The following is a 27,415-nucleotide window of genomic DNA, read 5'->3' as shown; positions in this document are numbered from 1 at the left end:
ATGTGCTCTGAAGCCTTTGATAATGCTCTGGTTCTTCTTAAAAATGTATGCTATAGAGCTCCGGGAGATTAAATGTATTTAAGGAGAGACTGATAAGGATCTTCCAGAAGGTACATGATTCATTTTAAAGCCTTCTGCTTCAATCCCAGTGCCCATAAGTGAAGCAGTAAGTGCACAAACATAATTTAATAGCTTGCATGCAGAGTTTGTGTCAACAGATCTTGCAGCAAGTTATTTGTCTGCGCATTGCATTAACCTGGATAACTTTGCCTGAGTCAGCCTAAGGAGGGCTCAGCTATCCTTTCCAACAGTGGAGATGTAGGGGCAGTAACCACAGAGGGACAGCGACAAGGCTTGGTTTTCAACCAGCAAAGCTGTTTGCAGAGTGAACTTCTCTGTGGCATAATAAGCCATTTTTCAGTTCTGTACCTGGAGCTTTCCTGTGCTACCAGGTGCTTTCTGCACACTCCAGGGATTTTGCAGCCCCAGCACCTCAGTTGGTTTGCAGAGGAGAGGGAGGAAAAATCACTTAGCTATCTGTAAGCTCAGGATGATGACAAGTTAATCTTTCTGCTCTTAGAAGCAAGGGAGTGTACTCAAGGAAGTCCATTACAGTTGAGTGGCATACACTGTTCCCCAGACATTTAGCTAAATCACCAAATTTCAGGGCCTTTCCTGATCTCTTCAAAAACTTGAATAAACTTTTAAAGGCTCCTGCCCCTTCCCACCTGACTGGGAACTGGAACTGATCAAACAAAATCCTCTTCTACAGCAGCAGGGTTATGCCAAAGTTTCACATTTGTAGGATACCAATAAATCAAGTATTGTTTGGTGAAACCATCTGTCCCGTGGTAGCTGAGAGCAGAAGAGCGAGAAGAAGCTTCTTTGTCTCCCTTATGCAAAATTGTGGTTGTTGAGCTTTTAAAACACAGGAATATTTGTCAGGTGAGGAGTTAGTTTTATATTAGATAACAATACAAAAGAAATTTTGGAAAGTACCAGAATTTCCAGGTATTAAATTTCACATCCAGAAGTGGACACTTAAACTACGGTTTATAGAAGGTACGGAACAGGGTAGGGATGTTTATAAAACTGCATAGAAATCTCCCACCTACAGAATTAGCATAATTCTTGTAGTGTAAAGTCCTTCCTTCTCTTAGTTCCTTTCCTGCCTCCAGCAAACCTTTTGAAGACTAATTTGTTTTTTCCTCTCTTACCTCTTCCCACCCCTTCCATTTCATCAGGTGGTTTCTTGCAATGTTGTGGGAGATTCCGTTAAATTTGTTGTCACTGTCTCACCCGCTTTGTCCACGGCTGCAGAAGGTCAGTCATACAGCGTGAAACTCTCTCCACTTCACTTGCAGGTAAAGTGTTCAGTGTTGTTCTCTCTCTTCCTCCTTTCATGACATTTTAACCCACAGCTGAGTTGAGCCTCCTGTTTGCAAAATGCGTACAAGCTCATGTTAACTGTGGTAGAACATTTATTAGCCAACAATTTCCCTCTGGAGCAAGTGATAAGTTCGTAAATTGAGCTGCCTTTTTAGGACACTGTGGATAAGTAACACGTTGGTTAGACTGTTTGAATGTATAGAACACCAATACCCTTTTTTGACTAGCAAGTACTCTCAAAGCTTAAATAACTTCTGCCTTCTTGGACTGTCACTTTGAGTTTACTTACTGAGAAAGTGGTCTCATTCTTCCTTTGGCAAGGCTTAGTATGGAGCTTAACCTTCAATTTCTTTATAGGACACCAGAACACTCTCCAGTAACTGCTTTCCTATCCACAGCTTCAGCTCTATGTGAAAGATGGAGGAGAAGATGTCAAAGTTGACTGGCTCCTCATTAACGCCAATGAAACCAACTTTGAGATCCAGCCACTGCAGGAGGTTAGTCAGTAGAGTTTGTTTGCTGTAATGGCTGAGAAGATGGGTCTCCATCCCTTCAGTGTAAAACCCTGCATAATGCTTTTGGTTAGCAGTAGAGGTGTCTAAGAGCTAATGTATCAGGTGAGGCTGGAAGAGCAAAATGCCTGTTCCCTTCTGTTGCCTCCCTTCAACAGAAGCATGGGGCAGTTACCTGCTGGTAGAGCTTCCTTGAGGTGCTTCAGTGAATTCTGTTATGGTTCATCCAGCAAAACCTTACATCTCTGAAATCTAGGAGCATTTCTCAAGATTACTGAAGCATTACAGATAAACCAGGTCTCTGTCTGACAGAGAAATGACTTTGCAAATATTTTTCATCCACATTCAAAGGTGTGATAAATGCATTTTCCTAAATATCTTCTCTCAGAGCACTTCTGAAGTAATAATAGAAAAAAAAATTGTAATGGTATTCACATTAAGGTAATTACAAAGTTGCCCTTTCATTAACTTGAATCAGTTTTGAAGTTAGGCAACAATAGCTCTGAAACAGCTCTGAAAAAATACAATTATGTAAGGAAATAATGGATGATCCAAAAATATCTTGATGCTTTTAAAATTGTGCCTTATCTTAATATATAAACACTGATTCATTAAGGATTTATTTTTTTTACTGGGACATCCCCTGAAAGATTTCCTTCATGACTGAGACTCTTCTGTCTTTGACCCTTTGCAATGTCTGGGGATTTGTGGCTCAAACATGATGACTTAAGCCTTTTTTACAACAGAGAGTGAAGACTTGATTGTGTTTTGTGAAGCTGGTTTTCTGAATGAAGGCCTCATTAAAAAATAGGTTTATTGTACAGTAAAGATGCTTCTCAAGCCCTTGTACTAAGTGACCTAGAATTGTAATAATTTATGATTATAGTTTTTAAACACAAAAATGTGAAACTCATAACCGAAGACAGATGACTCTTTCAAAGTGTGTTTTAATGTAGACTTTACTGTGCACATGTAGCAGTGTAATAACCTTCACAGGTTCGGGTGGCATGCTGATTATCCACGTATTGAACAGTCATTAAGTACTTACTGACAAATGCAGATGACTCTGGTACAGTCACTGGACTTCACAACCTGCTTTTTGGGAGATGCCAGGGTTTCAAAGGAGTTGCAGCTTGCTGTGCTTTGCCATATTTTTTAAGTGAGCCTGTTAAGTTCTTAATAGTTAGGGGCTTTATTTTCACTTTGAAGTTTCTATTAGCACTTAGGGAAGAGGGGAGGCAATAAACAGAGAGCTAAAGCCTGTGAGCAAGCTACACTTTGGAAATTGCTTCTGCTCCTAAACTTAAATGTCAACTTTTGTGTCGTTTCTTCTTTTGGAAGCAATATTGTGCTTACAAATAAGTACTTTTTTTGGCTTGTGATCATCTACACAGTGGTTTTGTCTTCAGTCAGACACAACCTATTTTCTGTTGATAATAGCTGGGTGAACCTGAGTTGCATTTGGCAAGGTTGCTGACTGGCAGGGCTTGAGTTCACATACGGTGACTTCATGTCCTGGTGTGGTCCAAGCTGGGCATGGTAGCTGGCTGTACACCCTTAGCACATGTCAAACCCAGAGTAAAACATCTTCTGTTAAGCCTTTTTGGTTGGCAATTAAGGCATTGTGGCTCTCCTTTTAGAGGGTGTTATAATGGAGCGTTACTTTCCAAATAAGTATAGTTTAAAATGAGGTTTGGCTGACAGGAGGCTTTTCGAACAAACTGCTTTCCAAATAACTATGGAAACATCAGAAAATACCTAGAAGTCCAATGACTATTGTTGCTGCTGTTACTCCTAAGTAACAGATATCAGATTAGGTTGATGGCAAAGCAAGAGGCAGCTGGGATTTTACAATTGTCAGTGTTCTTCATCAGGATCTAGGTAAGAGCAGGGGAGGGAAATTGCCTCCGGAACAGGCAAAACTAACCACAATTTATCTGCTTATTTAAATAATACAAGTAATGAAATGAATGAAACTGAGGCTTCAGACAGCCTGATTTACTTTCATATTTTTTAAAGTGAAAGTGTATTATCTGCAAGTTGCAGAAATGTGCCACTGCCTCTTTCCTTGGTGACTGTTTGAAGGAGCACAGTGTGAACAAAGCAGTGTTTCTGTAGGACTGGTCAATGCTGTTATATGTTTTGAAATATAGGGACCTGTCATCAAAGGGCAGTTAGGCAAGAAGGCCTGGATTTTTGTACATGACATTCCTGGGATTTTTATGAAACACCCTAAATGTTGCTATAACTCTTGAGTAATTGGGAAACAGCTGTTACTTCAAATCTGTTTGACCTGTTGTTCAAGCTGCAAGCATACCTTTAAGAGTGCAGAAGCCATTGCATGATCATTCCTCTACACCTAAGAAAGGACTGAGGCTTTTCAAATGACAGATTGCCTCTCGTGCCGAGAGCTCTCTGTAATGGAGGAGCATGGTGCAGGGTGTCCAGAATGGCAGAGCAAAGCCTGTGCAGAGATGAGGTTGTTTGAGGCTTCAGCTATTGCTGCCTTGCAGCTTTGATGTGCTGTATGGCTGCACTGGTGTGGGTCAGGTAGTGCTGAAAGCTGGCGGTACAGAGACAGTACTATCAGAGCAGTCTACCAGGATCAGGCCTTCAGTCCCCCACTTGATCTCCCTGCTGGTGCAAATTGGGTGTCCTTGTCACCAATGTGCCTTGTTTTTGCAGCAGGGCCTCATTTATTGGCCATAGCACAGCAGTTGCCAGCATGCTCCCATCAGATAGCAGCATGCTGAAGTGTACCTTTTGTCTGCTTTGCATTCCCCAGCTATTCTGTATCTGGACATGTAAATTAGTTCCCTTTCTTTTAAAGCCTTGTTCTGGAGTAGTGAAGCCTGTCTGGTATGATATCAGCTGAGAAAAGATGGATGAGTCCCCTGTGGTTTAGACCAGACCTTTTTCTTCTGCTTCAATCTTTTCTTTAGAAAAGAAACCTCACTGAGATTTCTCCTCTGCTGCCTTCAGAGCAGTTGGGTATGAAACTGCCCTTTCTGTGATAGCTTAATTTAAAAATGTACTCCCTATAGGGAGCTGAGCAGAAGAGACTTTACGAGGAGTGCAGCAGGGGAAGCAGGCTTTATGCACTTCACAGTTAATTGCATGAAACAAAATCTGAGGTCTGTTCTGATCCCTCAGAGATTGTGATGCTAAGCTCAGATTGCCATGAGATTTTTGAATGGGCAGACGTATGAGCTGGTCCCCCAGAGCAGCGTGACTGTCTGTCTGTACAGTGTACTCTTCAGCAAGGTTGAACACCTCCAAGAGGTGCTGTAATATTTTTTCCAGTGCAGCACAGGATTAGCTGCTTCTCAGCTGTTACAAGCTGGCATAACTCCCATTAAATCAGTGGAACAGGGCTCATCTGCTTATCTGATGACCTGATCTGCTCTCTCGGTGGAGTGAAAAGCAGCACAAAACCTTTAAAAACGCCATCACAAAAAGTAAACTGCTAATGAAACTTCTGGTTTTGTGGCCAATAGTTCTGTTCCTTCCTGAACAGAATGTGGCTTTTTCAGTGTGTATTTCTAGTTTATTGCATAATATAGAAATGCAGCTGATTATTTGAATGATCTCTTGTTACATTTTGTTGTTAGCAACAGAAACCATTCTCTCTCTGACAAGGTTAATGTTCAATAGCTTTGGTGGTTTACATATACCAGATTAATACTTGCCTTAACATCTTTCATTTGAGTTTTGAGAAGCATGATTGTTTGTTTCTTCTTAGGGACAGACAGCAGGGCCATGTGCAATATCTGAAACGCTCAGAGATGTTTTGAGCAACCTCTTTAGCTCAGTTTCTCCATCTGTAGTGTTGAGTACGAAGCCTGCAGATATAAAGGAGATTCAGGTAAGTCTAATTCCTAAATCTTTTGAGAAATGCCCTTCTGCTTAGTGTTTCTATTACATATTCATGACTCACAAGCGAGTAAGTTTAACCCTGTCTGGTGATCAGAAACAGCTGGAATGTATTCTTTAAAACAACATAGCCTTTGGCAGTGAAGGCTTTGTGATCATAACTCCCGGGTGGATTATCTGTTGATGTTACACCCTATCACACGTTTGGTTCCCTATATCAGTGTGACAAAAGTTAAAAGTATTTGGTGTTTGAATGTGTGGGATCCCTCATGCTCTGCTTGCTTTTCACAGAATGTACAGAACGTAAGCCTTCTCCCTCAGGGCACTAGTCCTCCTAAGCCTCCAAGGGCTCATGAACTCAAACTGCTAGTGAAGAACATCGCAGTAAACCTAACTGATCACAGTGCTGCAGGTAACGTAGCCCATGCATTGCTGCTTGCTTTTTTTTCCTTTTGGATGAAATAATTTGGAAGTTCTGGGTTACAGCCTCTTCTCAAAAGAAAATGTAAGGAATTGCTGTACTCTGAGAAACAGGCTTAATCAAGCTTGCACAAAACCATGTGTGTTTTGGTGTATTTGAATATTTAAACACCTTGATCTTGTAAATAAATCCATCATTTTTGAAAGCAAATTGAAATGAGCATGTTTATAAAGTTAATTGATTATTTCTGGATTTTAGTTTTAATTTCTAAAAGTTATCAGTTTGGGTGTGCCCAAGATGAGGGGCTGAAATCCAGCTCTCCATTAACTGTTAGCAGTGACATTGGTTTGGTTCAATGTTACCGCATTTTCACAGCTCATTTACTTTTGAGCAATTTGCTGACCTATCTAAACCCCTCCTCCTCTATGTAAACTCTCCTCAAAGGTGGTGTTTTGTTGCCAGGGATTTTTTTCCCTTAATAAACTACCTCTGCAGGTAGTGGAGGGATTACCTCTTGCAAGAGGACAACAAAGCCAGAAAGGCAGTCACTGTGAGGCTGCAGTATTGGTCTTGGAAAGAAGCACTAAGCCTGTCTCGCAAGTAGTCAGACTTCAGGTTTAAGCGTGCCTCCGTCACTGACTGAGGCACAAGCAGGCATGTTTCAGATTTTGTCAGCGGAAATACAGATTTAAGGCTCTGTTATTTATGGTCACAAAACAATTCCATAATAATCTTTTTAGTGGAAGCTTGTGGCTGCTAAATTAGGCAAGGCACTAGTTTTGGATAAATATATCCTACTTGCTCTACTAGGTTTTTTTTGCCAGTTAGATGTAATAGGTTTCTGCCCTGGAGTCTTGCATAATGCTGCTTGCTCATCCTGGTTGGAAGTGATTCCCCTAAAACTTTCTGCAGACTGTTTTTGTAAAAACAAACTATTTTTAAAGCAGTTCTGGAATTCTTTGCAGTGGAATGTCCTATATAAATAAAACTGCGCTGAAAACTGTAGACTGCAGGAAAGCTAGCTCAGAATTTGTTATTACTCTACAATTTTGCAGTGCAAACTAAACTTCTCAAAAGAGCAGATCATTTTCTCTGCCTTTAGAAGTTTTGAGATGAAATACCTCTGGGTGCATACAGTGCATGCAATGGAAGAATTCATCATATGGGAAACCTCTCTGCCCCCTCCCTGAAAATGAGAGGGAAGAGGACAATTGATGTGCTCTGCTTTGAGGACCCAGATATTGAGAAGCAAAATCACCATTTGCTATCCTAAAAGGAGATGGAGGAATTTTGCTGGTTCCCTAGCAGCTCTGGGAGTGTAAATGCTTTGGAACTGTGTATGAGAAATAAAGCTTCACAGTGGGGTTTAGCCGGTATGCTTGAAATCCAATGGAAATACCCCACAGCTGGGAATATGCTAGCTTCTGGACATAGCTTGCCACCTTTTAATTACTGTTCTCTTATGCTGGTGTTGTCTTGCAGCAATAATTAATTATCCTGTTGCAACTGTGAGACTCAGATGTGCAATATTGCAGGCTAACCTGCATAGATATATAGAGGGCTGGGGAGGGGTGGTTTGTCTGTCTTTATCATTATCATCCTATAAACCATGGATGCTAACATGTTTAATAGGAGCTTGTGGTTTTCCTATAGGTATGTTGGTTCAACTGGTGAGTAACGAGTAGCAAAACTGGTCTCTGCTTATAGGTTGTGCCCATTGTTATCTCCTTAGTTTGTGTATGTAAACAAAGATTATCCTAGATTTAGTACTGTATGGCCCACAGTGCATCATCTATGGCAAAAGTGACTTCTGCTGTTAAGGAAAAAATTGTTAGTTGTGTATACCAGGGCAGAAATGCTGAAACACCATGTTCAGTGTCAGTCTATCAGTGGCTTTAGTGTAATTTCAGGCAGAGCTATACAGGTGCTTCTACCCCAGGGTGCTGAGCTCTGCTGGCAGCCAGAGCGGGCTGCAGAGACATATGGCTAGGTTAACAGAAAACCTCCCCAGGTTCATTAACTCAGACTCAGCTCGCTGTGGAAGCAGCTAAACTACTTACTCCAGGGTTAGCTTGGATCCCAAGTAAGCTGCATGTACATAGCGCTTTGTCTCCTCTAATAACCTTGCCAGGCCCAAGCTGTCTCTGTGTCTGAGATAGGGCTCATCACAGCCCCAGTGCACTACCAGAGGACCACTAAGAGGTGATGATAGTAAATACAAACCTAGATTCTTCTGGAGAACTGAAGGTAGCATATCTTTCATTTGCTTTACACATAGCCAGTACTGAACTTTTTGCTGCTTTCCTTGATATTTTGGAATGCTGTGACTGAAATGATTTCTAATGCTTTGACAGCCATAGAAAATAAATCATTTTAAGAAGACACTGTGCAAACTATTTCCCCTTGAAGCAGCAATATAACCGCTCTAATATGCCAATTTGCGATGCTATCAAATTCCAAGATCAAGGTAGAGATAATTCTGCACCAGTACTCTAAAATGCCATGAACTTGTTAAAAACCACAGTCCGCAAAGCGAGTGTTAACTAACACTACTGTCATCATTCACTTGCTAGGAGAAAAAGCTTGCTTTGATGTTCAAAGAGACTACTGTGACTGTGGCCAGTAGGAACTTTGAAAACCTCTGGGTTTTTTAAAGCAGCTGAAAACAGCTGTACTCCATCCCCGCCTCCCATCCACACCGCCACCTCCTTGCTGTCCACCTCTGTCACCCCATCCTTTTTGATCTTTTTCTATCTGCACAGTTTTTGCTTCATGCCAGAATTTAACAGAGGTTGCCACATTTCACACTATGTACAACAGTGCATAAAACAATCTTGACCATTCCCATTAATGTAGATGGTATGCAAACTGAGGGAATCAGTTTGTTCTGTGTTAGTGTTTGCAATAGTCTGTTCAAAAGTGCAGTTTGTAAGGAAGGGAGTTCTTTGCTTTCTTTCCTAAGTGTGCCTCTTGGTGATGAAATTTTAACAACTGGATATTGATTTTTCTTGCCCTTACAGGCAGCACAAACCTGGTGTGTATAGTTCAGCTGAATGACCCTATGCAGAAGTTTTCCAGCTCTGTAGCCAAAAATGCTGCAAATCCTTTTTGGAAGGAAGAGTTTATCTTGTAAGTAACATACCCACTGAGAACAGTTCTATAGCAAAGCATCTTTTTGTGCTTAAACTCTGTGAGGTTTTTGAGAGAAGAATGGCATTTTGAAATATTCCAATCAGGTGACCTCAGAGAAATCTGGAGCTGGCAGGGACTTCAGGATATCTAATTACCCTCTGTGTAGATATGAGATTACCTAGGTGTCTAGGTCTTCCCTGGCAGATACCTGATTCTAGTAAATGACAGCAGTAACAGGCATAATAAATCACCCTGTGCTTTCACACAGTGCCAGAAAACACGTTAGCAAGGTTTTGAAGTCGCTTTACCTTGAAAACTGCATTTGAGGAAACCTGATGTGTCTCCATTCTCTGCTGAGTCAGAAATATAAATGTGCAAAAAAATAGACTGTCTTAAAAGAATTGTGACTGCGCTTAAAAAGGGAATGTAAAGCTAACTACATCTTTTTCTGTAGGACAAAAATTGGACTTTTGGCAGCCTCCATGGTATTCTGTGATTCATATAGCTTCTGTAAATAAGGTCACAAGTGAGGAGTTCTAAAACTGTTTTCACTTTCTAGCAGCAGAGCACAAATATCTGGAGGCTTCTGTATCGTATGAGTTGAAGAAGGGGGGGGAATCAGTGGTGGCAGTGTGTATCAGAGGGATGTTTTTCTATTGGCTTTAAACACATGTACAGGCAGGCACCTTCCAGAAGCACCTTCCCAGGGAACAGGGGTAGAGATGCTGCCATACAAGATACTACAGATAATGCTTGCTTTTTTTTTGTACCAGATTATTAAGGTGAGAGGCAGTTCATGCACAGTGGAGTCTCTGTAGCTTTCCTCTCCTATCTCAGTTCCATTTCTCTCTACAAATACATATAAAAAAATGTACTTCAGAGAGTAATGCTGCTTGGTTTTGTGTGATGTTTTTATTTCTTCTAGTCACAGCCTGGCATCCACTATATGTGTTCCTTCCCTTGCAAAGCAGAGGCTTAGCTGGCAAGGAACTGAGCATGTATTCAGACCTGTGCCTGTCAGTGCTGAGTGTGCTCTTCCTCGAGGAGCAGTGTGTACTTCTGTGTGTTCCTCCTCAAGTTGAAGGGGTAGTGAGAGTGAGCAGTGCACAGATCTTTTCCTGCCTCCTCATCACAGTCTGATGGACTTCACATGTAAATGTTATGGAATGTGCCTTGCAGAAACAGGAGAACTGGGGGAAGAAGCAACAAGGGTTGCTTGATTTGAAGTAAGGAGCCAGGATCATTCCTCACAAGTTGTACAGGACTTCGAGAATACCAGACTCCTCTGCATGCATGTCAGGGGTGGAGATCATTAGAAGTCCCTATAGTCAGCAAAGGAGACATGTTATTGTAGAACAACGCTGAAAGGTCTCACCTTTTTATGTGGTTGTGTGCACCTGGTTCTTAATCCTGCTGTCAAGTGGAAAACCAGCTAGGAAGTGCTCTTCCTTCAGACACTCATAGTCCAATGACTTACAAGGCCTGATTTTAGTTATAAGGACCTACAGCTTTTGTGGAAAGCCACAGATCAGACTATGTTCTTCTGTGACAGTGTGCTGTATTGCCATCAAGACATTAGGATTAACATCATGTTGATTTCTTCTCCACAGTAGGAGGGAAAAATATACCCTTCTGTAACAGCTTTCTATTCTGGAGTATCTCAAAGTGCCTTAGCCACTGGGTCTGTGAATCACTTCAGCCATCTGTTGGAAGAACAGCATCTGTGCTTGTTGTTCCAGAGCAGACACGTTCGCAGCAATTTTGGACAGGAAGTTTGTAAGAATGGTACCCTTTCCAACTGAAAGTGCAGAGAGAGGGCAAGCAGGATGTGATTCAGTTGACTGGAATTTGGCCTTGACACTAGTGATAATGCTGGGTTTTCCATGCTGTTTTTCCGAAGTGCATGAGGTAAACCTGGGGACTTTTACAGATAGGTGATCAGGATTTGGCTGCATACCTTCTTTCAAGTTCACATCCTCCTCCCTTTTCTTTCTTCAAAACCAAAAACACCTACCAGTCCGAAGAGTGGTATACTGATCACCATATTGGGCTCTGCTTTAGCTTCATGTGAAGAGCAGCAATTGTACCATCAAAGTGCTTCCTTTCAAGTGTTGGAGGTGCAGGAGGCAAGGTAGTGGCAGGGAAAAGCTTGAAACCTGCTTCACAGATGATGTCCCACAACATCTAGTGGAGGTGGGATGCCAAGATCACACCATCCTGAAACACAGACATACAAAAATAAAATACATATGTGTATGCCCTTAAGACTTTTGGCAGAACACCTACTGAGAAGGTTGTAAGTTTATAAAAACAAGCATTACTGAAAGGCTCCTCAGTAGGTACCCCGTTTGCTTGGGGGGCTGACTTAGACAAACGGTTTTGTATCTTTTGTCTAGTTCACCTTGTGAGGTACTGCTTGTGCCAGTGATGAGGGTAATAGTTCACATTGGTTTTGACACACACAGATTGGTTCTTGTTACCTTGTAACATCCTTGAGGCTTATTTTGGGAAAGTAGTACTGACTCCTCACATAAGACTGTAGCTACTTTCATTTACTTGCATCTATCTGCTCTTGCAGAACGGCTTTCCTGCTTTGACAGGATACCCAACAGCTACGAATGGGTTGTTGATTGAACCTGTTCCAGCATCCTGACTTATGGATTTGATCCTGCCAGGAAAAAAATAGCTTCTTAGTGCTGTGGTTTAGCAGTCAGACTGGGGACCATCATCAGCTTGAAGGGCAGGGTTTCTCAGCTACTGGGGAGAAAGAAGGTCTCTTTGAAATTTTAGGAAATTGAACTTGTGCAACAGTGCTGGAGGAAACCAGGCCATGGTTTTCTGGCTATGATCCCTTTAGTCGGTCTTACCTGAGGACAGAAAGATGCTACACATGTGTCGTGATCAGCAAGTTGTACTGCCTGGCTTAGTGTAACCAAAGAAAATTTAGGGTGTTGGCAACTACAATCGGAATAGGAAAGACCTAAGTGGGAAAGAAAACCTGCTTGCCTAAAAAGACCTAACATAGTTTCATTTATTTCACAGTGAACTAAGTGCCAAATCAAAATCATTGCAACTGCAAATAGCAGAAGATGGAAAGTTGGATAGTAAGTATTAAACCTGAATTATTTTGCATGACCACCTTGTGACCTAAACTTTGATATAAGTTCTTTTTTATTTCTAGCTGGCTGTATAGCCAGACACAAAATTGTCAGATTTCCAGACCTGCATTAAAGTGTAGATGTCTTCTGCTGACTTGACCTGGTAGTGAACTTGGGTATGCCTCAAGCATGGATGTAGGCAGTCCCTGGGGGAAGAATAACTGTGCAAGGGAGATAAGCTGAAAACAGCCAGCCAGACTTGTATGAAATGGACAGCTTGGGGAAAATGCATAATACTAATATTTCTAGATGTTTTCTTTTCTCCTAAACATTCTACATATACAGGAAAAAAATAATGGCCAGAAGTGGTGGCAAATAAGTAATGTTTCATGTCTCCATTATTTCCTGTTGCACAGTACTATGCCAGGCTGAGGAATAATTGTAAAGTGGAAAGAAAGATGTGAAAACTGCCGTGTTTGTGCTCTGTGGTATAGAACCAGTTCAGTTCTTGTAATTGGCTGCTGTGTGCTTCCTCCTCCTTTCCCATCTTCTTACCCTTAAATATACTGACAGCTCAGATGTGCGCTGATTTTGTTGATTTTATTTCTTCTAGGTCCTCTATCCACAAAGGTGACTGTACCTCTAGATCTGTTCAGGAAACAGCCTTCTGGCCAGCAAAGTTTTGCACTGAACAGCAGGGCCAGTGAAAGCAGCCCAGAGCCAGGGCCTGGGCTGGGATCCATTAGTGCAGAGGTACTACTGTGTTTGGATGGTTTTACAGTAAATCTTTTACTTTGAGAAGTACTTGCGAATGCTCATCTTGTGCTTTGGACTGTCATTCACAGTGTGGTGCAATCTGTAGCTGAGTTACAGTAAAATATTCAGATTGCACAGTATTTGTGTATATCAAAATACTTAGTTATTTGGCTCTTGAACCTTAGCAAAAATATTAGAGTACTAGCTAGAAATCTTAGTCTCCTTCTTGCATGACTGTGCTTCTAAGGTGACTTGTTTTGTTCCTTTCCTAGTTCTCTTTTATAGAACCCGGTGAATTGAAAACGTGGCAAGTACCTTCTCCAGTGCTGGCCACTAAGATAGAAAAGGATCGCACTGTGATGCCCTGTGGGACTGTGGTCACTACTGTAACTGCTGTGAAAACCAAACCTCGTCTAGAAGGGAGATCATCCCCATTGAGCACAGGTGAGGAAGTCCACTTCTTCCTGTGCTCACTCTTAGGGTTATGCATGGGGATCGGGAGGGTGGGATGTCAAGAAAAGCACTGTTGTCCGGGCTTCCCTGATGTGTCAGAGGGGAGGCATTGTTTGTATGCTTCAGAATCAGGATTTTAACTTTCAGAAAACTGTGGGTTTGTATGAGGAGTGGTTACTGCTCCTTTTAATACAAATTGTAAAACTTCATGGTAGAGTGGTAACATAGAAGATCCTGGGTTTGGTATCAGACTCTTTGAGTGTTTTCTAATGACAGACCATCCTTTGCCTTCTAACCTTGATCTGTATTATGATCCCTAATGAGGATTGGTGTCATCCTGTGCCAAAGTTTATTTCACTGTGTATTTTAGGACTAGATTCTCTGATTCTTCTTGGGCAAAGTATGGAAGTAAAACCTCTAAACAGTGTGAAGTAAGAAAGAGCTGCATTCTTTTAAGTTGTTAAAGCAGATCTTTTACTTAAGTGAGTGTTGTCTAGCATATTACAGTAGAATGTTTAAAAACAAAGTCCTCCCCTTCGCAGGTCTTCTTGTGTCTGGTTACCAGAGACTGTGTTGACAATTTGTATTAAACAACTTTCTCAAACATTCATGATTTAAACAGGCTTTAACACTGGTATCATAGATTTTTATTAATTTCATAGTAAATGTCTTGGGTAGTTTAAATAATCCCAAAACTTGGTCCTCAGATTCTCCTGTGAAAACTCCAGTTAAAGTCAAAGTGATTGAAAAGGATTTCTCTGCTCAAGCTATCCATCCTCATGGTGCTCCAGTCAGCAAAACTTTATCATCTTCAGATACAGGTAATAGAATTGTTCAAAGCTGCTCATAAGAATATGTCTGTCTCTGCTGCACATGGGATTAATATAATCTTTTTAAAATAACAGCAAACCCACATGGCTACTGCCTTTCAACAAGCAGTCTTACAGTAAAAATCTGTCTTGAATTGGTGATTAAAATTACTTATTTTGCATCTGTAACAATGAGCTGTGGTTTGGAGAGGGGAGGTGACTGCGGAAAAGCCAGGGTGTCTCTTCTGTTTTGAATGAAAAGTCCTTTATAAAGGCATGGGAAACACTGCACAAAATTAAAACCCTGTGACACTTGCCTGTAAGGCCACTGTGATGTCCCCTCTACCTGAGGAGACTGCATGAGGCTGGACTGATGTAAGGAAGACTGAATTCTCTTCCTGGCCCTGCCACTGGGCTTTTTGTTGTGCTAATGCAAACACACAGTCTTGCTGTGCCTGTTTGTTCACCTTCCTAAGTCATGTGGCATACAGTTGAAGTGCCTTCTGTGTGTCAGGTGGCATTAGTAATAACTTTAATTATAGATCACTTTGACTGTATTAAACCTAATTTTGACTCTGGGGCATGTTACCTTTTTGAGTCGTAACTCTGAATCCTCAGGATATTTTTCAGTCCTGTGTATGGTCACCATTCGATCTTTCTGTAGCCCTGTAGGCAACAGTAATGAAAGGTGTGACTCAGTCTAGCTGCAACATGGTGTGGAATTCAGTTTTCTTTGTACAGATTTGAGTGGAGACAGGACAATCTGGAGATGATCTAGACTGCTCCTGGCACAGTCGGAAGGCTTTCTGAGACAGAGAAATGGATTGGCCAAAATACAGAAATCTGGGGGACAGTATGATCCAGTAGCTGTAAAAAACTATAACAGCACTTGAGTCTTTCCCTACTTCTAGACTGGAAGTACTCTGATACCATGAAGCACCATGGTATTACTAAGCCAATTTAGGAAATGTTAAGATAGCTCTAGACTGCTGAGTTAACTCTCATAACTGTTTATGATATTAAAGATAGAAAGCACTTACTGGAAAACTCACCTGAAGACAATTCAGAGCACACTGATATGGACAGTGGTTTTATGGGAATGTAGGGGGAATTTCTGTGGAACATTTATACAATACAGCAGGAAGAATTACTCATTACAATAAAGCTTTAACCCAGATTAAAGAAATACAAAGAAGCTTTTGGTATGGCAATAACTCAGGCAGTAGTTATTACAATACCATGCCAAAATAGCAACAGGGACTGGAGAAAAGGTGCTGTGGCCGTGTCATAGTTCTAAGTGATGACAACAATAAGAATTAGCAAGCGCCAGCCATGCTGTTCTGGATGCTCTCTGCTGTCCCTGGAGGCTTTGCAGTGGCTGTGGAGATGGTGAAGTAGAGGTTTGTAGTAAGTGTGCAGACATGCATGGGCATGTATACCCCTCATGCACACATACTATTGAGTTCCAAAAGTATCTGATATACATGATGCAGCATAATTATTGAGGCCTCGTCTTTCATTTGCATTAGTGCAAAGACACTGCTGAGTTTAATTAACACTAGTACTATTCCTGCCTGTATTCTTTTGTTGTTAAAACTCTTACAGAAAGGCCCCCCTCAGACAACTAAATATGGGGATTTTTGTCTTGTTAATTTTCTTAGCCTTGTTTATTCCTAAGCTTGATGAATTTGATGAGTGTATGTTTTTTGCTGTGCCCAAAGTACTTGCATACCAGATGCCAGAAATAGCCATGCTTAAAAATAAACTTGTGCTTGGCACTAAAGAGCATTTTATAATGACAGTTTTGTGTTCCTGTGCAGTGTTTGGAGGGGAAAAGGGGGTGCAGTTCATAGGCTTTGGAGGCAGCTGATAAAGAGCAGAGTGACTGCCATTTTGCCTTCCTCGTCCTACCATATTGCCAAGCAAGTCTGGAAATGCTGAGCAAGGATGTCTGAAAGAAGACCAAAACAGCTACATGAAGAAGTAGTAATACAGGGCAGCTTTGTACTGTGTTAGAACTATGGCTTTTCATGACTGTCATACCTGATGCGCTACCCACTGCTTCTGAGTTACAGTCACTGCAGTATAGCAGTGCACTGAAATAACTGGATAGTTTGTCTGTCTGTGCTTCCTGCCATGTGCAAGGGTTTGTAATTGCAGCTTAGTTACCTTTACTCAAAAGAATGGGCAACAGAAAGACAAGACTCCATATCTGGGTAGTGAATTGGAAGGTGTTTTGGTATGCTTAGTATTTAAAAGATTTGTGCTAATTTATTTGAATTTCATGTCAAGAACAAGCTCTGCCTCTTTTTGCTCTGTTTCTTTTGTTTGTTTCTCTTTCTTCCCTCTGAAATAATGCTTTAATTTCAGAGCTGCTGGTACTGAATGGCACTGATCCTGTTGCAGAAGCAGCCATTCGGCAGTTAAGTGAGTCTGCAAAGCAGAAACCGAAGTCTCCTAGAAAGAAGAGCACCATTATCATATCAGGGGTGTCCAAGGTAGAGCAAAAAACTACACTTCTATTTAATGCTTACTACTGTAAAGTCTTTGCTCCTCTGAGTGCGATGTTAATGTGTTTTCTGCTGTCTCCCATTCAGCAGTTGCTGCAGGATTTAGGTCTGTGTGCCCATTTGTTTCAGTAGCTGTTTCAAATTAAGCCAAATCAGGGTGGGTTTGTTGCAGAGGATGTTTTGGGGTTTGATTGTTAGATTTGACAGCCTGACTGAAAATGCATGGTAACCTCAGATGGGAGTGGGATGATTAGGAGCTGTAGTGATAGGACAAGGGGTAATGGGTTCAAACTTAAACAGGGGAAGTTTAGATTGGATATAGGGAGGAAATTCTTTCCTGTTAGGGTGGTGAGGCCCTGGAATGGGTTGCTCAAAGAAGTTGTGAATGCTCCATCCCTGGCAGTGTTCAAGGCCAGGCTGGACAGAGCCTTGGGTGCTATGGTTTAATGTGAGGCGTCCCTGCCCATGGCAGGGGGGTTGGAACTTGATGATCTTAGGGTCTTTTCCAACCCTAACTATTCTATGATTCTATGATTTGGGAAAACCAGCTTAGGTGAGACCAGAGATTGTCTTTCTCTTGTGTTTTGCCCATGGAGGGAAGAGGCACAGAAAAAGTATGAAAGATATTTTCTGTTTCTTTCAAAGTTGTTAAAACTCTCTGAAAAACCTCCAACTCCTCTAGATTCTGTCCCAGAGGGAGGGCAAAAAAAGACTTGCACATGTTACATAGCATTCCTCCAGACTTTCTTCATCCACAGCCTCTGTCTCCCATCTGATGCTTGGTGCCTGGCTGCGTTCCCTTCCCTACAGGCTGCTGTATACACATTTGCTGTCAAGTCTTGCTGTTACGCACAGGACCCGTAAAGAGCTCTATGTGAAAGACAAGTCAGTGAGCATGGGTCTCTTTATCATCACTGTGCTGTGATGAGAGGGAGAAATGAGCATCAGCTGCCACAGTGCCAGGTGTATCTGCTTGGGAGATGGAGGCAGTGGAACTGCATGGATCTGTGTTTAGCTGATACAGCTGACACAAGTCCGTCTTCAAGATGAAGATGCAGTTATTTTAAGGACCAAAAGATTGTCTATGAATGCTGATACTTCATTACAGCAGCACACGTAGGAAAGAGTCCCATTATTTGCAGTGGTACTTAGGGCTTAGGTGGGAGGGAGACATGTACTTAATTGGGGTTTTTTTCAGTTATTTGCCTTTAACAACATGATTAAAACTTGGCTAAATGCTCCTCCCCTTTAGTGGAGCTAGGAAAGCTTCCAGTGGCTTTTCCACAGCCCTGAGCAATACATGTAAAACTGTAAAGAAAATAAAGGAGTTTTTGCAGGGAGGCTTGTGGGTTTTTTCCAGCAGAGTGGCTTGCATCAGTTTTGTCTCTTGTTTTCACTGGGCAGACCTCTTTATCTCAGGACAGTGAAGCTGCGCTGATGATGGACTATGCTGCAGCCATGGACAGCTCCTGCAAACAAGCAGATCCACCCACTGTGGGGGAAGGTGTTGCAAAAGTCACCTCTGATGAAAAACTGTCGTTAGGTGCTTCAGAAATAGTGCCCAAAACTGATCCACAGCAAAGGGCCCATAAGGCTTGGGATTTGGAGAACGGCAGCCAGCAGTGGGACACCAACACACTCTTAGACCAAACCTGTGAAGAAATATCTGGGAGCTCATTAAGTGTTTCAGAAACTGGGAGCATGAAAAAATCTAAAGGTATGTGATTCTTACCTCTGCTTCAGTGGATGACTGCTTTCTCTACGTTACTGGCAGTATCATGCAACACTTTAGTAGTTCATCTCTTCTTGCTGTTTTTTGTCCTTAAACTCCTTGTGATTGTGATGTTGGTTGAAGTTGTCTTACTAGCAGCCACAGAGAGTGCAGTCCTCCAGCTCTCTGACCCAGGTCAGGCTCCCTTACACTCCCCTCCATCAGGAAACATAAGGGTTCAACCTTACAAGTTGAAGGGCAGCTCACTAAGCCCAACTCAATTATCTGGGAGGGAAATAACCAGCCACATCATCAGTTTGTCAGTGAAAACCATATCCTTGTAAACAAGGACTTGTGCTACATTAGCAGTCCCATTACTATGGTGAAAATGCCAGGGTTCCAGAGTTGCTTTCCGTTACATTCCTTCTTCTCCTTTACATCTCTGAGAACAGGACTCCCCTGCCTTCAATAAAGTGTGTGTTCAGGAAGTACCAGAGCTAAACCAGAGGTACAGCCTCTCTCAACTACGTTGTGAGCAGTTTATCCCTTTTCACTGATTTCGTTAATGCTAGTTTGCTAAAGAAAACGGAAAAAGGGTAATTTAATAAGTAAATAAGGGGTCAGATAATTTTGCTGTTGTCATTACACACCTGCATAGCTGCAGTCTGAACATGTCTTAGGGTCCTTTGTGTTTCCATTATAAATCCATTAACCTCTGAGGCTGTAGCAATGGTTTGTGGCTAAGTGGTAAACACAGGGTCTGTTAGGAAGTCTGACACAAGAGCCACTCCAGTGAACTGTGCCCTAAACAGGCTGCACATTGAAGTTGCAGAAATTGTTGTGTTTCTCACCCATGTCCATCCCTCTTTCTCTTTATTATTTTCTGTTCTTTCCTTATCCAGAGATAAGATACTGTGAAATGGCTTACTAAAGAAACCTCAGTATATTACTAGATTATTGTAATCCCTCCCACTTAAATCATGCACTGGACCTCTTTGCCAAGGCTCTCCCTTAGAGCATTGAGGTTTTCTGGACTTCTCACAGCTTCTTTGCTCCACCTGGTAGATCAGGGTGGTACAGCAACAGTCAATTTGACATAGATTGGCATTGGAAAGTTTTGGTATGCTTGGGGTGGGGGTCAGAGATTAGTTGTGAAGGGAGTTGTCTGATTTGGAGCCTGGAAGTTTAGGAAGCTGTATGGCATATTGCAAAAACTCTGGATTCTTCTTTAAAAGCAAGTGGAAATTTGTACGTGAGGTGTTGTCCAGTTTTGTTGTTCCCTGTGCAGTACACTGCAAAGAGATAAGGCTTCTAAAGGTCCTGTTTACACCGTGTAGTACAGGACTGCTAAAGGCACAAACTAATATTTGAGACAGTTGTCTCATCGTGAAAAAATACTTGTGAAGACTGTCTCCGATCCTTCTCTTTACACACAGACCTCTGGGGAAGTCTGGAACCTCTGCTTTGTCACAGCTGAGGAGCTGTGGAGTGAGACAGGAAATCATTTCAACCCCCCGTCTTCAGTTAGCTTTAAATAGTTCAAGACTCCTGTTTTGTCAAAAACTTTCCCTTAAAGAAACAAAACAAAAACACAAACAAAACTCAAAAAAGCCCTCAAACAAAGCAAACAAAATGCCTTCTGCTGTCAAAAGCCTTGTGTCTATTTAATGTCTTAAAGTTACCTCTCTGTGCTTTTTTCTTTTAATTAACTTTTGCAAGTTAGTTTTTACTTTTCTGACTTCCTCTTTCTTACCCATTCCCTTTTATATACTTAAGAGGACTACTATGCCAGCCAGAATTAATTACCTACACAGTAAGTTATTTTGTTGGTTTGGTTTGGTTTTGGTTTTTGATTGTTTTTTGGTTTCCTTAGAAAATGTAGCTTTACAATGGTTCACTCCTTGTAAAAACTGAAGCAAAACATAGTCTGGCATATGTTTTCTTCTTCCCCCATCCATTTCTTTCCTCCCTCCAAAATTACTTTCCTGTGCTCCCATACTTAGCAGACTAGTCATAATAAATCATTCTTCTGGTGGTCGTGCTGTCCACGTGGATCACACAGAATGGAGAGAAGGGCAGGCTTGGAGGGGGTGCTCTGCATTCCTGATCTCCCTCCATCATGCCCATTCCTGTAGTATCTTCTAATCAGTCCACATCTGATCATGCAAACCATGTGTGACCCCATAACTGTATATGCAGGTGCAGAAAGCTTATTTTAAAACCTGCTGCTCTCAGTTTTCTAGGTCTCTTTTCTAGCCTAACTCATAGAGCTACCAGGACCTCAGCAGGTATTTACGAAACCACCTGGATAAAAATTTTTGGAAGCTGGGAAGGAATGGAAAGAAGCAATCTCTTTATCCTTGTAGGTGTGGAAGGAAATCTTCATTAACAAAAATGAGATTCAGAAGTGATCCAAGCCCCTCATTTTCAGAACACCCTAAACTAGTGCAGAGAAGCCTATGAAGACCAGTCAGTCTGTATACAGCACTCTTGACATGCTCTCTGCTTGTTTCCTGGTGTTAGGGGCAGAGTTGGCATATGGATCCTGTTGAACTCAAGAAGTAAGCATGCAAATAGCACGAGCATCGCCAAGCTTGTAATTTGGTGCATGCCTCCACAGCAGCTGGAGCCACTGTCAGGCAGCACATACCAAACTGGCTAGAGACTGATGGGTGGCAGTGGGGATGCGGCAAGCTTCCATGTAGCAATGACCTCAACACCTCCAAAAACACAGGGAGCTTTCATGTCTGGGGGTACTGCTGCTTGTGCTGAGCCTGTTTTGTTCTCAGGGAAGTGCTGCCTGCAGTTTTTCAGCTGCAGCGAGTTGTCCCAGGCCACCAGCACAACTTGTGCAGCATTCTTGGTTTGTGTTTATTTCCTAGTACGGGAAATCAGTCTGGATGGGTAGAACTAAATAACTGCTTACAGATAAAGCCTTCTGTCCTGCTCCTGTTGGCACAGCTTCAGCTGCAGCTGCCAGGACTGCTGGGCCGAACAGCTGACAGCTGAAACAAAAGCCACACAGCAGCAAAGCCTCATCAATCCACCCCAGCCTTTGCATATTAACAACTGTCGGTGTCATGGGGTTGAACACTGTTTCCCTTATGCTGTTGACAGCAGCTTGAAGTGGTACTGCCCTGCCAAAAAGATCAGAGAGTGATGGGAGAGCAGTCAAAATTCAAATCCACGAGTTCCAGTTGCTTTCTGCTTTCATCCCATCATGCCCTGTCAGAAGAATCGCAGCAGCAGCAGGACAGAACACATTAGAATATCCTCCCAGGTGCTGAGTGCTTAGTCCTTGAAGTATGAAGTAGTAAACCAAAGCACATGTTTGTAACTGCTCTGGTCTGAGCAAAGAAGCCTCTAGCTGCGTGCAGCAGAGCTGCCATGAAAATACCTATTCTGCAGCTGTCACTGTGCAAAATGACGTGCAGCCCCTCAAGTCCTTGGGGGACAAATATGTAATTCTAGCTATCACATGGTATTGCATGAAAGAATTGGTCTCTATGTTGCTTTATGTATCCATTGGCAATGGGAGGGAAAGCAGAATCAAGATTATAGCGGTACAGGAATGAGGTGTGGAAGCTTTGCCAAGGAGATGACTGTCCTCACGTACTAGTCTGACTGCCAGAAGGCTCCTGTGTTGGCTTGCTACCTGGGTCCTCCCTCATTCAGATTGGATCATGCCACTTGGACAGCAGTGTTGCCCAATTCTGCTCAAATCTGGTGCTGTTTTAACATGGGGCTGGTGTACTGACACCCAGCTAAGTGTTGCTGGTAGCTCGAAGCAGCATCCCTGCCAGCGGCAGCCAAGCTGCCTTACACATCAGACATGTGCACATGGAAAGGGATAGTGGAATTTGGCAGAACGGTGGCTGCAAAACTAACCCAAGCTTGCAAAAAGAAGAGTACTGGTGGCTGGTGTTGGCAATGTGGTGGGCTGACAGCTGCAATTGCCTTGGCTGCATAATAGGCTTGACATGGGATCAAGAGAAGGAATACAACAAAACACAGTAGCTTAATTTACCACAGAAGGGATCTGAGCTCATTTCAGAACCTGTTGGAAGCAGATGTAATACTATTTTTAATCTGCTTGAAGTTAATTGCTGTTCCTAACAGGATTTTAAAATATCAAATACTTTGTGATTGTTACTCTAGGTGGTGCTACCCAGTTCATGTAGAGCACATGCTGTCTGGCTTGCATGGGCATACTGCATACAGGTTGACCGCCAGTTAGAGTTCTCCAGCACCAACAGTCCTTCACCTCAAATTAAAATGCCACCTTCATGTTGTGGATCATGGGCTAATCTCTTCCTCATTTGATCCTTGAAACAACAAAGAGTAACATTACTTCTGCTATTTAATTCTTTTTATAAAGTACTCTGTAATTGTGTTGTATTGGAAAGATGGGATATGCCTGTTTGATACGTGAGAACCCAGTGTACAACCCACACCAAAGGCTGTGCATGTGTATGTTTGACCACTAACACAGCTTTCAGAAAAGCATTTGAAATGAATAAAACGTAAGGAAGGAGACTTCCACAAGATGTGTGGATTAACTTCAGAAGCTGAAGTCAGAGGACTAACACTGATTCCTCATAGGCATGTTTCACTGTAGCTCTCCTTCCTTTTCAATAGCATCATTTCTAAAATGAAGGAAAATTCATTTTTTTCTTTAGTGCTCCTCTAGCAATACCAATACATGTGAGCTCTTCTCTCCTGAACATTTCTGCTAGCTTTACAAGCGTGTGTATATACATATATCTAGAACTGCCACAGTCTGTCATGATGCAGTTTGCATGATACTTGCATGGAACAAGTTGAAGTGGAGAAATACATACTTCCATGGAGTCTGAATTTCTCAGTGGTGTTCAGCTGAGAGAGAGCTGGATCAGAAGTGAGGCAAGGAGAATTCAGCAGCATGTCGTGTATGTATGGGTGCCTCTGGCTGAAAGCACGACAATTGCTCACGTTTGCCAGTATCTGAAGTCACGTGTTGCAAGGTGGAACTTGTACTGTTATGGCCTCTAGGTTATAAACCATGAATATTCTTGCTTTAGATTCACCACACTCTTAGTTTTTTAACACTGTTGGAGTAGCTACCGGGGTGATGCTTAAACTGGAAATGCTCAGACCGAGGCTTTTTCCAGTCGTGCTGCAGTTACAGTTCAAGCTGAGCTTCAAGAGGACAGCAGCCAGTTGTGTCTAAGGTGTCCTGCACCTCTGCTGTTTGCTTCCACAGGTTCGATTCTGAAGAAAAGCGCAAAGCTCTTTTTCCGCCGGCGACACCACCAGAAGGATCCTGGGATGAGTCAGTCACACAACGATCTCGTCTACCTGCAGCAGCCATTGTCGGAGGAAGCACGCAAGAAGGGAGGCACACTTTCACGTATTCTGAGTAGAAAGCTCCTTTCCAAAAACAAAAGCAAGAACAAACTGAACGGTGGTTCAGCAGAACCATTCGTACAAGACTGAACACTGATGGGATACTTGCACATCAGTTGACCACTTGTTTACACAACAGTACTAGAGGACACAAATATGGCTGATGACTTGCATAAAACTATGTTCACTAACACAGTGGTCCAGGAACAAACAGAAAGCTTATCTTTTTTTTATTTTACCAGAAGACTTTTTCTCTCTGATCATAAAGTTGCTCCTCCAAATACAAGCAGTGCTAATTGTATCATATCATCTTTTGGAGGATCGTGTGGTTTGTTATAGAACATGAGGGATTATGGGGAATGGTGCACATGGGGAGGATCTGCGTGTAAGCACCTAGTTTACATTAATGGGGAGCTAAGAACTGAAACACCATACCTGCTGTATGACTGAACCACTGTAAAGAGAGAAGGTACCACTGTGTTTCCTTACTGCAGCCTGGAATAGTAGCAACACAAGTCTCACCTTGTTTTTCTAGTCAGGCTGAAAGGGAAAAGAGAGACCCAGATCCAGTTTGCATTGTAGTTTGGAAACGGGTAAGTTTTCAGAAGCAGAACTAAAATGCTGATTAAGATAGCCTACTGTAATAACTGTAGCCTGCTGTAATAACTGCTCGATCCATGTAGGTGGAGAGATGCCTTTGATATTAGCCATAAATCAATGAATTATGCAAATACACTAGCTTATTGTTCAATGTTCTGTGCGTAAGTTATGCTTTAAAAAAAAAATCAGAACTTTTTTTTAAGTCTGCTTGAGTCTTCTCGCAGAGGAAACATTTACAAATTCTTATTTGTAGCTTTTCTTCCCTGTGTGAGAAGCTGCGTTAGTGATGCAAAAACTTAATCTTAGGGGCTCTCATTCCTTCTCCCAAGTACTTGTTAGACAAGTATATTTAACCATCGTATCAAATGCAAAGCTAGGAGCAATAAGTGACGAATAGAGCGTATTTAACCCTATAATGCTTTTCATTAGACAGCTTATTTTACTTGCCAAGCACTTACTGAGATCTTGGAAAACACAGTTGCGAAGAGAGCTTTTTAAAACATAGTAACATTTCCCTGGCTTTCAGTTTCTAGATCTGCCAATGTTGTCGTGTGCTGACTGGTTGGTTGGGTGACTTTTAACTTTTGTTCCTAATTAAATATTGCAGCTGGCTCCTTTAAATTGAAAGGGAAAACTGATGAAAGTAAAGGCATAGTTCTTGTTTGGGCTATTAAGAAGAATAAAATGCCAGTCAGTATTTCCCAGGTACTATCTTTCGTGCATACCTGTACTTTTCCATTATCTGCATTCCTACTGAGGACAAAGGACCAAGCTCGTTCCCTCTAGCCAAGAAAAACATCCATTCCATCTGAACTACTGACATGAATGGATGATAGATTTATGCCTGCTTTGTGAACAGTGATGTTCCCCCTCCACCTTTTCCTCCCCTTAAGACATCCAACACTTTGGCTGATATTTGGGCTTTCAACTTAAATTAGTCGTCAAAAATAAGTCACTGAAGAACAGAAACACGATTCAAAACTTCTAATGGGCTCTGCATTCCTTGGTAAATATTTTACAAAGAATATAAACGTAGAGGGATTTTGGTTTCTGTTTTACCAGAAAATATTAGGACAAATGAATTGTCAAAATGCTTTAACTGAGCCTACTGATTAAAAATGCTGTTTATGCGTAACCTCCTAAAATCACTGTGGTAGTACAGCAGTCCAGACTATCAGAATAGTTGTATGTTTGAGCATGCTGCTTATCATAAAAACACTTGAAGGCATTTTAATATTCTGTATTTTGAAAATGGGTTACACTTGAGTTTTCTAGAGCTGTAATGTGCTTAGAAATCCCAGTTCAGTAATACAGGTTTGTCCAGCTTGAATGTGCTTGAACACATTTGTTTATTGTTAACTTAATACAAAGTAGTTTCTTCACTTCTTTTACAGTGGTTTGCTAAATGAGTGTTAAAATAACTGACGTTATGTTGTCTCAACATACACTTTTTCCCTTGACTCTATTGGGAGCTCTTTGCATGACAGTGACAGGGCAGGGTGGGGGTCAAGTCTCTGCCATGTTTTAAATGCTCAGTCTTGTTTGCTGAAGAAGGAAACAGTAACTACTTACTGAGGGCAAGAAATCAAAATGAGACTGAGCTCCATGGGTAGCATCCCCTTAAACTAAAAAGGTATGGAACTGAGAGTGTAAAGGGAGCATAAAACACTACTTGAAGTCTGCTTAAATTATTGAACTGGGATTTTAATTTATGGAAGCTTTATTGTGTACTTTGGAATGGGGTGGAAATAATACTGAATAAGTTGCAGAAATACAAGAGCAGGGTTTGCTTGTAGCTTACCCTGTGGAACAGATGCTCGCTGAAGCAGTGGTTTTTTTAGTTCATCTTTCTTAAGGTCTTGGTGATCGCCTAAATGCATGTCTTGATGGTGGGAACAAAAGCATTCTATACGGCAAACTGTATGAAGGTTTGGGCTTGTGTATACCGAGAATGAATTCTTAAGATGAGGAAAGCAAGGCATTTGGGGTAAAAAGGGAATTGTGTTTTCTAGCTGCCTTCACTCCTCAGGAAAATAAACATCATTTGGTTTGATGTTTGACCTCTATATCTGGCTGCTGTGTTCCTCACCTCTTCCTACTTCTCTACAAATAATTTATGTCCTGTTGTAAAACTAAGGTAAGGTACTAAATACAAAGGGATGACTGAGTTGCTCAGTTGTGAGAACTCCGAAGGCCCACAATTCTGAATCCCATTCCCCCCTTCTGAGATGATTAAGTTGCCACTGAACATCAGGAGGTCTGAGTATGTACGTTTCTTGTATACATTAGTGTTTAGGTCAGTGTGAGTTAGATTCTGACAGCCAGCAGGAGCTGTGCTACACGGTTTGAGTTGGTAGGACTGTATCTGTAAACTGGTGCTAACACTGCGACATATCCAGTCAGGTGTTGCATGTTGCCTGTGTGGTTGTGTGAAGGATGCTGGAGGGAATCATTTTGCTCTTTTATGTTTTGCAATCTTCATAATTTTAATAACTACACATTTAACAGCAGAACAAATCTCTGCATGATACTACACTGAAAACTTACTGCTTTCTGCCTTCCAACTTAATTACTTCAGGACAGTAGCTTGGAAGCAACCTGTGAAATCTTTCTTCCTTTTTGCTTTATTACACTCTTGTGTTTCTGAATGCAGCAGAGATGGAGGATACAGCAAAGAAGGCACAGTATTTATTTTATGAGGGTTAAGAGATGAAGTCTTGCTTTTAATTTCTGAAGAATTTTTCTGCCCATAACTGAACCTTCTTA

At 41.8% G+C, this 27,415-nt stretch overlaps 1 protein-coding gene across 4 annotated transcripts in view; it reads left to right on the top strand.

Annotated features, from left to right (window-relative positions):
* Positions 1 to 26,709, top strand: part of C2CD2 (C2 calcium dependent domain containing 2) — a 38,456-nt gene extending 11,747 nt beyond the window's left edge. The window contains exons 3-16 of one of the 4 annotated variants that reach the window (XM_061359202.1): positions 1,245 to 1,364; positions 1,788 to 1,886; positions 5,644 to 5,766; positions 6,066 to 6,186; positions 9,216 to 9,324; positions 12,370 to 12,431; positions 13,039 to 13,178; positions 13,454 to 13,625; positions 14,342 to 14,455; positions 16,814 to 16,941; positions 18,358 to 18,670; positions 20,441 to 20,477; positions 21,188 to 21,225; positions 23,907 to 23,935. In XM_061359202.1, the coding sequence (XP_061215186.1) occupies positions 1,245 to 1,364; positions 1,788 to 1,886; positions 5,644 to 5,766; positions 6,066 to 6,186; positions 9,216 to 9,324; positions 12,370 to 12,431; positions 13,039 to 13,178; positions 13,454 to 13,625; positions 14,342 to 14,455; positions 16,814 to 16,941; positions 18,358 to 18,670; positions 20,441 to 20,466 (1,527 nt within the window). In that variant the 3' untranslated portion in view covers positions 20,467 to 20,477; positions 21,188 to 21,225; positions 23,907 to 23,935. Of the gene's footprint in view, positions 1 to 1,244; positions 1,365 to 1,787; positions 1,887 to 5,643; positions 5,767 to 6,065; positions 6,187 to 9,215; positions 9,325 to 12,369; positions 12,432 to 13,038; positions 13,179 to 13,453; positions 13,626 to 14,341; positions 14,456 to 16,813; positions 16,942 to 18,357; positions 18,671 to 20,440; positions 20,478 to 21,187; positions 21,226 to 23,906 lie in introns of all 4 variants that reach the window. The other 3 variants (XM_061359201.1, XM_061359200.1, XM_061359199.1) reach the window with 3 other exon arrangements.
* Positions 26,710 to 27,415: the final 706 nt, after the last annotated feature.

The sequence above is a fragment of the Neopsephotus bourkii genome, unplaced genomic scaffold (assembly GCF_033783945.1).
Source record: "Neopsephotus bourkii isolate Nb327-2 ecotype Australia unplaced genomic scaffold, CSIRO-AGI_Nbou_v1 NB_962, whole genome shotgun sequence".
Lineage (NCBI taxonomy): Eukaryota > Metazoa > Chordata > Aves > Psittaciformes > Psittacidae > Neopsephotus > Neopsephotus bourkii.
Note: the sequence above shows the minus strand (reverse complement) of the source record. Positions and strands in the feature narration are given on the sequence as shown.